The following is a 12,495-nucleotide window of genomic DNA, read 5'->3' as shown; positions in this document are numbered from 1 at the left end:
TGCAAGCACGAACACAACTTAGCAGTGGCTGCTCCCATGGCACCAGTGTGGCCTTCATCAGATTCTTACACAACTGCAGCCCGTAAAGGCACCAGTGGCAATCACAGTAACATAATACATTGTGTATAGAGGTGTAGGTAGCCAATCACAGTAACATAATACATTGTGTATAGAGGTGTAGGTAGCCAATCACAGTGACATTATACACTGCCTATACAGGTGTAGGTAGCCAATCACAGTGACATTATACACTGCCTATACAGGTGTAGGTAGTCAATCACAGTGACATCATACACTGCCTATAGAGGTGTAGGTAGTCAATCACAGTGACATTATACACTGCCTATAGGAGGTGTAGGTAGCCAATCACAGTGACATTATACACTGCCTATAGAGGTGTAGGTAGCCAATCACAGTGACATTATACACTGCCTATAGAGGTGTAGGTAGCAAATCACAGTGACATTATACACTGCCTATAGAGGTGTAGGTAGCCAATCACAGTGACATTATACGCTGCGTATAGAGGTTTAGGTAGCCAATCACAGGGACATCATACACTGCCTATAGAGGTGTAGGTAGTCAATCACAGTGACATACACTGCCTATAGGAGGTGTAGGTAGTCAATCACAGTGACATCATACACTGCCTATAGAGGTGTAGGTAGCCAATCACTGTGACATTATACACTGCGTATAGAGGTTTAGGTAGCCAATCACAGTGACATCATACACTGCCTATAGAGGTGTAGGGTAGTCAATCACAGTGACATACACTGCCTATAGGAGGTGTAGGTAGCCAATCACAGTGACATCATACACTGCGTATAGAGGTTTAGGTAACCAATCACAGTGACATACACTGTCTATAGAGATTAGGTAGCCAATCACAGTGACATTATACACTGCCTATATAGGTTTAGGTAGCCAATCACAGTGACATACACTGCCTATAGGAGGTGTAAGTAGTCAATAACAGTGACATCATACACTGCGTATAGAGGTGTAGGTAGTCAATAACAGTGACATCATACACTGCGTATAGAGGTTTAGGTAGCCAATCACAGTGACATCATACACTGCCTATAGAGGTTTAGGTAGCCAATCACTGTGACATCATACACTGCCTATAGAGGTTTAGGTAGCCAATCACAGTGACATACACTGCCTATAGGAGGTGTAGGTCGTCAATAACAGTGACATCATACACTGCGTATAGAGGTGTAGGTAGCCAATCACTGTGACATCATGCACTGCCTATAGAGGTGTAGGTAGCCAATCACTGTGACATCATACACTGCGTATAGAGGTGTAGGTATCCAATCACTGTTACATTATACACTGCGTATAGAGGTGCAGGTAGCCAATCACTGTGACATCATGCACTGCCTATAGAGGTGTTGATACCCAATCACAGTGACATCATACACTGCGTATAGAGGTGTTGATACCCAATCACAGTGACATCATACACTACAATCCTGCACAGATCTATATTTTCGATAGGCAACACGACACACCCCACGACTACCTGACCCGAAGCTGCTACCCACTTCAACACTGCCACCATCCCTGCTACTCGACCCGGCAACCCAATGAACATGAATTTGCATATGTAGGCTTTCGCGACCGATATCAATAATGACGGGGTTTTTTGGCAAATCGCCTGATGAAGCTGGCTGTAATCACTAGCGAAGCATCGTCACTCAAATTGTAAATGTTGAGCGTTAACTCTCCAACAGTGGTGTGCTGAAGTCGTCACTAATTAGCACGTTTTGTTTACGTGACAAACCTTACTAATTGGCTGTTGGGTGGTGGCGGGTTTAACGACACATTTATATTAACGCGATCTAACCCGACAAAAAAATGAAAACCTTTATTACGTATTAACTTAATTCTACGTGTGGATGATGTTAATTCTCGCAGAGTTAGAACTTTGACTCTACAAGGCCCCTTTCACCGGCTCGTACGATGGTGGCCCCGTCGCTGGTCAGAAATTACCACCGTCATCATCAGAGGCAATTCCATTCATAAGACAAGTTCAATATGTCACGTTAATCGCAGCGGTTTGTTCCCTTTTATATATATATAGCTTCAGCCGAGATGAACGTCCGTCCCCGAGCATCAGCTAACTCGCAACGAGCCACCAGCGGCTCGTTCACGAAGCGCACGCCACGGTCCATGTTGAGTGGCTTACCGCCCATTCAGCATCGCTGCCGTCGTCACCATGAAAAGCCCAACACCAGAACGCACGGTAAAACTGCTTTATTGTCGTCCATGCAGTTACACGCAGCACACACCGACATGAGCTACAACACCATGGCACCACGTGCTCGTCACAGGTAATAGTACAGATAGCTTACAGCACGACACGCATAAGGCTAGTTAATATACCGTATTTGGACTTACCCACCATAAATACAGTATTTACATAAGCCAGAATATTGCACAATGCTCAGCCTCAGTTACAATTATGCAATGTACTCGATATATACAGACCTCACCAATTAGACATTGTGACAAGACTTGAGTACATCCACACACAGCTAATGAATTGTATGAAGATTGAAACACACAACAACTACACCTGTGGGTACACCTGCACCATACAATTTAACAAGTTAATTCCACTTTTTAAACTTTGAAACAGTTCTTTGTTTAAGGGAAATAAATACACGGTCACCTTATCCGAAAAATCTAAACTCTTCAAGTGCCTAAAAAAAATCGTAGATTTCTGTTTTTGTTCCATCGCAGTGAGCATCAATATATGTAACGACAGTTGACGTGTATTTTATCTATGACAGAGTTTGCACCGATCATGTCACCATTAATGAGGTAAGCTGAAGATAAGTGCATGCGAGGATTATTACGTTGGCTCGTTTCCATTCACAGCCGCTTGCCTATCCATGGACAACGTCAAACCAAACATGCGATTGACCTCATTGCAATGCTACAGGTTTGGTGAGGTGATCTTACATTCCATTAGTGGTGTACAGGAAACTCGATACTGGTGTAAGCGACACATTGGGCAGACGGAGCAGGAGGCATGCCTATTTATTTATAACCGAGACGTGCATGGCCATTGCTGTTCGCGGTTTTCGCATCGGACACGTTTGTGAACAGGATTATCCCGCAGCGCAGCACAATTTGGGGCGCCATGGTGGCTAGGAGATGTGAACTCCCTCGCCTGGTATGCAGAAGGTCGTCGTGGGTTCGATCCCGTCGTGGGTTCGACCCTGACGCCTGTATATTTGGAGTTTGCATGTCTATCTCCCTGTGTTCGAGTGGATTTTTTTCTGGGTCCTCCGGTTTTTCCCTCCACATTTAGAATTAACACGCGTTAAGCGTATTTGGCTACTGCTATAAATTTCCACATGACGATAAGCCACTTCGTTGCGCTATCATTTGTGGCCAGGTCGCTTCTGAAAAAGAGCTATACAAGGCACAGTGGGCCTTAACTAGGAAATACATTTTTTTTTAAAATCCTGCTCCGTAACTATAATCAGAATATTTATAATGGAGGAATCCGATGAGCTATCAAGCTCTTTTTCACAGATTTCCAGTAACGGCAGGTAAGAACGTTACAACAAATAATACAAAACATGATAGTAGTGCAAAGTACAAGAAAGGTGAACAAATCACCCAAACACATACAAATAAAACTAAACTATCCGCATCCTACCAGGCAAAGCCCACAGAGGTTTTGATTTATTTTTCAGAAGCGACCTGGCCACAAATGACAGCTAAAAAAAGTGGGCCATCATTTGGACATTTATGGCACCAAAAGAATCTAAATAATCTCAATACAAGCATGAAAAGTCGCGGAACAGTCCATCGACACACGAAGTCAATCGCCAGGTTAACCCCTTTCCACCAAACATTTGTAAGAATATTTTTTTTAACAGAATTTGTTCGGACAATATTAATGGCCTGTGGACCAATTTGGGTTCAAAGAGCAAGATAATCTTTCGGTTGTTTTTTTGCAGACACAATATTTCTGTCTCATCACGGGATGCAACTGCTAACATTGCCTTCTTTTAATTAGGATGCTAACGCTTTGCAGTTGCGATGATGGGCACGTTAATGGGCAATTTGTGCAATCCGTATTTGGTTGCCTTTTAGAAACAGATCTCGATGTACAGTATGTGTGTTATGGACATAACCATAGAAATACTTACACAGAGGCACAAACAAGGACATCGACACTTTAGTTTTGTATGCGGCGACACTGGCAGCAAGGCTAAGCGACACGGCGATACACGGAACGGTGCCACGGGCTACAGCGTTCATCTTCACAACACCACCACCACCGTGGGACGAGACTTAGAGGTCACTACACGGAACGAGTCAAACTCAGTACACTATATACAACCACCATTCCAACTTGGATTTCTAGCAAAACAAGGAGCTTGTGTGAATAAACAACGAAATATATTTAAGTTGTATTCATATGTGTATTTAATTATTCGTCTGTGTTCATGAAAGAGTAAAACCTTGTTTTGTAAAACCAAGATGTAGCGTGAAAGCTCCACTTCTTAAGGTACGAAAAATGAGTTGTGACTTTACACCAACGCATACCGATTGCCTGCCACAGATCCACTTTAAAGTAACGGTGCATTTTTCTAACCCACAAAAGACGTTCAAACTGAACCTCTCAATCACGTTAAAGTTATTGAAACACCTCCAACAAACAGCATGAGTGAAGTTATCGACCTGCTCAGCAATAAAGTTGCCCATAATGTAACATGTTTGGCAGAGATATTGGTCACTGTTGGCATTTGCCAAACACCCGTTTCGTGAGAGGCAGTGTTCACTTTGGATCTGTCTCCTTGCACGGTGTCTGTCTCATGGTGCGGTTTGTTCACCACTGCTCCTGCAAGCACAACTCACCCCACCACGCAACTCACCACCACGCAGCTCATCACCACCAGCTCACCACCACCAGCTCAACACCACCAGCTCATCACCACCAGCTCACTACCACGCACCTCACCTCCACCATCTCGTCACCACCAGCTCACCACCACGCAGCTCACCACCACACAGCTCACCACCACCAGCTCACCATCATGCAGCTCATCACCACGCAGCTCACCATCATACAGCTCATCACCACCATCTCAGTACCACGCATCTCACCACCACCAGCTCACACCCACGCAGCTCACCACCACTATACCACCACCATCTCACCACCACCATACCACCACCATCTCACCACCACCATCTCACCACCACCATCTCACCACCACCAGCTCACTACCACCACCATCTCACCACCACCAGCTCACTACCACCACCAGCTCACTACCACCACCAGCTCACCACCACCATCTCACCACCACCATCTCACCGTCACCATCTCACCGCCACCATCTCACCACCACCAGCTCACCACCACCAATCAGCCTTGTAGTCCGCTATTTACTTATGGATTAATAGGCACGCGCGGCTATTGTCTCCCTGTAATCCGCGACGCACCGCGTTGGCACGAACACTTGGATTATACAACTCCCGCAGTTCGTCGTGCACCCGCGATGCGCCCCCCCCCCCCCCCCCACCGTGTCAATGCGGATTATTGGAATTCTGCTGCAATGTCACATTTATCCAGACCTGTGATCACCGGGAATGCTGCCAATCTCGTTCAATCTCGGAAGCTAAAAGCGAGGTCGAACGTGGATAGTGCTTGGATGGGCGACCTCCAATGCATGACAGGCGGTTATGGTCCTGCATCTACATTGTCCACCTTCTTCAACCCACCAAGATCATTGGTGCATGACCCACGTGGCATTAAGAAGCGGATTGACAAGGGGCTGTACATGTACACATTCGCCATTCTCACGAGTCTCAGGAAAAAAAGTTTCAGGAGTGTCCTGCATTGGGATGTTTGGCCAATTCCTCTTTATAGTGCTTTGAATGTGGGAGGAAACCGGAGCACCCGGAGACAGCCCACAGGTACGTACGAGGGTATGACACTCCGCACAAATGGGTTCATACATCCGCTTGATTTACTGCCATCTCCTGGTCACATCGCTGCCTTGCGGGTTTACAATTCTCGCAGATTTACACACTTCCACGTGCCCTCATACCAGATTAACGGTATGTGCAGACCGTGTCCCGAGTACTGGTATTCGAGCGATGTGGAATGACCGTCTTCAAGACCTTAGGGGAATTGCACTTCCTGACATGGACAGCCCAACTACATTTTAAGTGCAAGAGGTGTGCCGAGATGTGGATGGATTATACGGAGGAGCTACAGGTCAAGTTCGAAACACACTCGGATTGCTTTTAGTGCCCCCTTATTTTTCATTACCACAAATAGCCACCGATCGCCACTAACATCCATTTATGTCACCGTTTATGTCAAGCGAACGTCCGCCTCAGCCTCAGCCCAAAGCAAGCAGACTCCGTCACATTAAAGGATGGGGAAAAAAAAGAGCTGAAAAATGAAGACTGATCGATGCCGGTGAATACCCTGACAAGCGGATGTCACAGTACGTTGCCGCGTAGCCGTGTTTACGTTTGTCGACGGCAGGACAATTGTCAAGGACACAAAGCACAGAGACCGTTGCATAGCTTAGAAAGACGGTGGGCGTGGAAATGACACTTTCGGAATTTAACTTCGACAACAAATCCTGTGGAGGACCACTTAAAACGTATTTTTTCACATTAACATTAAAGCGGAAACAATCTGTCGCTTGCCCCCCGCTTTGTGAATGCAATTCGCACACGAGCAGCCCCCCAGGGGTTCACGCGCATTTGAATCCCACCGGACGGCCTTTTTTAAGCAACCTCGGTGGGGAGGGATTCCGCGGTGCCCTTCCGCAGCAGCGTCCGCACGTTCGACGACGACGAGGCCGTCACGGAGCGTGCTGCTCTCGCCCGGCCGACCGCCCGTCCGCGCCTCCTCGCGCGTGACGTGAAACCCAGCGGACCTCACGGCTGCCACTCGCCCTACGAGGATTCGCGCTACGGCCACCGACACTGGGCTCGTTTAAACTCCGGCGCTACCCGGCGACAGAATGTGGCGGAAGCACTTCCTGCTCTAGCACACCGATAGGCAACAGCACAATCGCGCGTGTTTAAATCCACCAGTTAGCAAATCAGTTTTACGTAATTAGAATTGTATAATTTCCATAGACCTGCATTGAATGAAATGTTTGATACATTACAGATAACGCATATACATTCAGTTTTAAAACCTTCATATATATTTTATTGTTTCCCTTCAACGTGACTTTACCGAAAGAGCTAAGAATATGAATTACTGCAGTCACGAAAGCTTTAAATCAAAATTTAACCTTCAGGTTATATATTATATTTTATCTTGTACTCCAGGAACTTGAAAGTTGGGTTTTTACACCTACAACACAACCTGATACTGAACTCGTTCCGACTTTCTGGGATCCTTTTGTGGATGATGCTTTTGGTATAAGCTTACTGCTTTTGACCCTAAAATCGGTAATGTTGTTTTTCAAGAATTAAATTTACGTTCGATTGGAACTTAACAAAGAATTTCCCCTTTTTGGATGTTATGGCAAAAATAAAAACGTGGATGGTTCTTTGGCCGCGACCGTGTTCCCACAAAAAAAGTGGCCTCGGGTAAATGAGTAGATTTGAATTCGTGCCACCTATCAACCCTGCAGTACAGAGCTCACAGAGTGTGTTCGGATCATACCCTGATCATTGAGGCTGAGCTGCAAATAAGTAACGAACTGGTCTTACGTCTGAAGTAAATTGCAATGTTAAAGAGGCAAACGGAGCTGCAGAAAAACAAACGGAGCTGCAGAGAGAATAGCAGAGCTGCAGATCGAGGCAAAAAGGTGAACTGCACAGACACAAACTAAACAAAGCCATTACAGTCATGCATTGTTATTATGAGACGTACTGATGAGATGGTCGTTCAATTGTTCCAGGAGTTTTTCGTCACACTATACTACTGTCGTCAAAATTATAATAGACTTTTATTTTACATTGTGGAAGTCTGCGCACTCCCGACATGTACGCGCGAGATGATACGGTGAGAACGCTTCTTGTCTGAGACGATAGTGAGACGTGCGGATCCAAGAAGGAAGCTGCAGGTGACACGTGTGCAGATGGAGGCAAAAGTGGAGGTGCAAAGAGACAGAGCTGCAGGGAACTGCAGCTGCAAAAAGTCGGCTGCAAAGGGGAAGAGCGGAAATTCAGATTGACAGACGAGGATGCAGATGGACAAACGGTGCTCAGGGAGACAAACGTTAAGTGCATTTTTGTTTTCTCATGCATCAGCATAGAACAGCTGTGCTGCTGTGATGTGTTGAGTAAAAATTGATTTTTACACTAGGATATCAAGTAAAAAAAAACGCAAATAAAATTCTTTAACATGGACCGATACGGCACGTATACTTCATTTGGGGGTAAAAAAATAAAAAAATCGAGTAACTTCATAATCTACGAATGCAAATGCAGACCGCGCCCAGCGCTTAAGATGCCTTCCTGGAGAAGCGAGCAGCGCTAATCGAATTGGCGCTCAAAGGGCTCGTGATACCATCGTATCTGTGGGGACGCGTTCCCGACAGCAGCGTCATTTCTTTCGTACGAGCAAACAATGAGCGCTTCATGGGGGCATCGGTGACAGCGCTGATAATAACAATACAGATGGCAAACAAGGTCATAAATATCCTTAGTTCTTTCGGTAAAGTCACGTTGAAGGGAAACAACAAAATAATAAAAAATATATAAAACAATAAAAATTCTCACGACGTTTCCCTTCAACGTGACTTTACCGAAAGAACTAAGAATATGAATTACTGCAGTCACGAAAGCTTTAAATCAAAATTTAATGTCATAAATAAATAAGAAATGCTTCATATTATCCGTAAGTTTTATGTACTGTACTCACGACTGCATTCTACTGTCCACCTGCAAGGCAGCGATGGGAGAGCTGCTGCCGCGCTGCCGAACGGCTTATTCTCAGAGAAGATCTCCGTGACCTCTGTGACCTTAGCGACGATGCCCTCAGTCTAAATGCCTGTGGTGGGGTTTCTTTTAGGTGGAGCCTGTGAGACTCTGTCCTGGTCTCGGGAGTTCTCACCTCATCAACTTTGGGGGGGGGGGGAGGGAGAGGGAAATCGCAAGTTAGATCGTTTTTTTTGTATGTAATCGTGACTACGAATCGCGATAATCAAATCACTGGGGGGTGGGTTCTGACCCACGGCACACGGCGGCGGTGCAAACAAACTTTCCGCGGAATACGGGATCGACGATATGGTTACCCCATACCACGGAAGATTAACATTGGGGTCCTGCTGCAGTGAAGATGTGCGACAAAAACACATCGCCGACGAGGTTTGCTGCGTTTGACACAAAAGCTGTTGCAGATTATGAGGAGGGAACAAATATGCAGAAAGCAAAACCAGTGCAGTTTAACCTGCAGATTAAGCCAGCGGCTCGTGATCCATAGGCACACAAATGGACCAATGCAGTTTTTGACATCGAGTGAAATCAAGGTCGTATACCTTGCTAGCACTATAATTTAGATCCTGCATAATAAAATGAAAAACTTGTAACTTTTATCCACGTTATTAACAGTGACGTGCGGTGAGGTCAATGGCTGGGAAGGCACTGGCTAGTGTCAGAGCCAGATTCACACAGAGGGGGGCGTGGCCTCACTGCGAGGGGCGTGGCTTCACTGAGGGGGGCGTGTTAGACACGTCCCCCTCAGTGAGGCAGATGTGATAGCTGCCTCCCCTGGTGCTTTTTCGTTGCAGTTTCATGACGAGACCAGCGAGGCGAAATATCTTTATACACATAGGTGAAATGAGTTACCTGGAGTATGGAAGACGAGGACATGAAATGAAGGGGTCTACAAACATTACATTGGTGACACACTGAGATAGTAACAGGCACACGCTTATTGCCCGCGCTCCATCCAGTTACTGAGGGGTTGCGCAATCAGAGGGGAGGCTGAGCTCGTCGCTGCCTCACCTCTCGTCTCTTCCTGTATTTTCAGCGGAGCTCCGCAAATTTGGCGATTTTGTCTCTAAAAATGTTTGGAATCATACAGAAATTACATTTATAACAGATCAGTGGAAAAATGTGAATTTTTTTGTTTTAGTAACAGCTATTTTCATTGGAGTATGACAGGTGAGGCTCCGCCTCCCCTGCCTCCCCTGACCGCACGTCCCTGGTTATTAAAACTTGCTACATATAACAACGGATGGACTTGTTTTTTAATTCATATTTTAGGATATCGTGAACTGGAGGTGTTTTTAATAAGATTAACAAAAAGCATGACACAAAATGCATTCACATCAACGTCACATTCTCACTCCACTCCTACGGAGGTCTCAGACTGGGTAAAGTGCTGCTGCATAGCTCCCGATGGCCACGCAGACGAACACCAACCGGCCGATGGCCTGCCCACCACTCGCACGGCGCAAGCCCCCCCCCCCCCGCCCCCCCCCTCGACTCACAGCGGCTGCTCCAAGTTGCCCACGTCGGGAGGCTTCGGGCGGGCGCAGTGACAGATGGGCGACAGCAGCGACTGGGGCACGGAGCGGAGCGTGGTGAGCGCCAGCACGCAGCAGCCGCGCAGCAGCCCCGGCAGGTTGAAGAAGGGCATCCCGCGCCCGCGGTTGCTGCCGAGCAGCCAGGCGACGGCCGGCAGCATTGGCCCGGCGATGGCCAGCGTGTCCAGCAGGAGGTGGCGACTCCAGTAGGCCCGGCCCCCTGTGGGCTCGGAGGAAGGGGCGGCGGCGGCGGCGGCGGCGGCGTCCTCCTCCATGGAGTCGAGCGTTCCGCCGTCGGGGCTGTCCGAGGGCAGCGCGCTGGCGCACGCGTTCACATCCAGGCACACGTGGTCGGGTCGCGTGGGCCGCGGCTCGGGGCTGGGACGCTCCATGTTGTTCAGGCTGCAGCTCCTGCCCATGGTGCCCCTGCTGTAGGACCTGCAAGGGGCGGTGAACTCCCCGGTTGTGTCGTCAGACGCCAGCTTCTCGTCCGATAAGGGGGATCTCGTGAGGCACGCATCGTCTGGCTGCGCTTCTTCACATTCCCGATCGTCATGATTGCGGTTAATTTCTTTAGCTTCTTGCGCCTTCTCGACGGCGTCCGACTGCGATGCATGCCTTGATTTGCTTTCACGCTTGAACACTTCGTCAATTTTCTGTATGACCGCCTCAAGTTTAGATTCCGCCAAGCGACTAATGCTTTCGGATGTTGCCCACTTCTGTTGCTGGCACACCTGCCCCATTTCCAGGCTGTTGTTTCCTGCCGTGTTCGTGTCACCCCTTCTTTCCAAGTGGTAGCAATCGTGTCCTGCCGATGAACGGCGGGAGGCGTCGTCTCCGAACGCACCACCGTTTGTGTGCCACGTCACATCTTGGGGCCCAGGTGTTTCGTAAATATCTTCGTCCGTTTGAACTGCCCGCTCCAAACAGATGACCATCTCCGCACTGCTCAGACGCTCTCGGACAACCATCCCAGAAAGGGGACTTGCGGCGGGGCCGAATGCTATCGCTGGAACGGCAAACGGATCGCGGCAGTTGGCCAAGCTTTCAAAAACGACGTCGTCCGAGCCCTCCGTGGAGCCGGTGTCCAGGACGGCGAGCCGCTCATCGTCGTAGTCGCCGTCGTCGTCCCCGGTCCACATGGCACGGTCCGTCACGAGCACCGCCCCTCCTGCCGCCTGCCTGCCACCGCACGGCGCGCCCACGCACACGCTGTCCGAGAGCTTCGTGTACGTGGACCTCCGAGGCAGCGCCCTCTTGGGGGAGCAGGGCGTCGACGAGGCGGCCTGGGCTTCCCCGTGGGCGGCTGTGCTCTGCGCCACCTCCATGCAGTGGAAGATGCTCTCCAGCCGCCGCTTCTGGTTAATGTTGATGTCGATGAAGTACTTCTGCACGCTCCTCTCCTTGCCGGAGAGGCTGCTCTTCATGAGGTCGACCAGCGACTTGAGCTGCCGTATCTCCCGCTTGGCGTCCTTGAGGGCGTGCTGAGCCTCCATGCGGTGGCACTCCCCGTCCACCCAGTCCTCCCGCATGCGCAGCATCCGCAGCCGCATCTCTTCCACTTCACTCTCCCTGTGCGGGGGAACATCGCGCTCGGAATGTTTTCAACAGCGCACCTGAAATAACGTAATGCGATGTAAATATTTACCCTCCTAATTATTTTTAAAGAAAGTCTTTTGTTTGCTTGCAAAGGGTTTTTCCTACTAACGCGGTCACTGCCCTCCAGTTCAGCGATGCAGCGTTCAGTAGCAGCTGCAAGCGCACTAGAATAAGGTAGATGGGAGTTTTCAACTGTCGCCTTGGAAATTGATAAAAAATCACGTTGTGCTTTTGTCTGGATGTTTTCCATCTGTTACTCCTAAAAACTTCGTACCGACTTTCAAAAACAGAGCGATTATAGCAGAGAGCCAACCCTCGGCAACGCAGACACCACCATCACACTCGCACACAACACCTTCCACAAGCCCAGTGTGTGTGTGTGTGTCAGCGTTATGGGAGGGCGTTC

At 48.4% G+C, this 12,495-nt stretch overlaps 1 protein-coding gene across 1 annotated transcript in view; it reads right to left on the bottom strand.

Annotated features, from left to right (window-relative positions):
• Nucleotides 1-2,250: 2,250 nt before the first annotated feature.
• LOC116942629 (syntaphilin-like) overlaps nucleotides 2,251-12,495 on the bottom strand; it is a 31,049-nt gene continuing 20,804 nt past the window's right edge. Inside the window, exon 6 of the mRNA XM_032954764.2 lies at nucleotides 2,251-12,062. Coding sequence (XP_032810655.1) covers nucleotides 10,451-12,062 — 1,612 coding nt within the window. The 3' untranslated portion in view covers nucleotides 2,251-10,450. The remainder of the gene's footprint in view (nucleotides 12,063-12,495) is intronic.

Source organism: Petromyzon marinus, chromosome 15 (assembly GCF_048934315.1).
Source record: "Petromyzon marinus isolate PM22_M1 ecotype Great Lakes invasive population chromosome 15, UKy_Petmar_22M1.pri1.0, whole genome shotgun sequence".
NCBI lineage: Eukaryota > Metazoa > Chordata > Hyperoartia > Petromyzontiformes > Petromyzontidae > Petromyzon > Petromyzon marinus.
The sequence above is the reverse complement of the archived record's forward strand: the minus strand, read 5'-3'. Positions and strand labels throughout refer to the sequence as shown.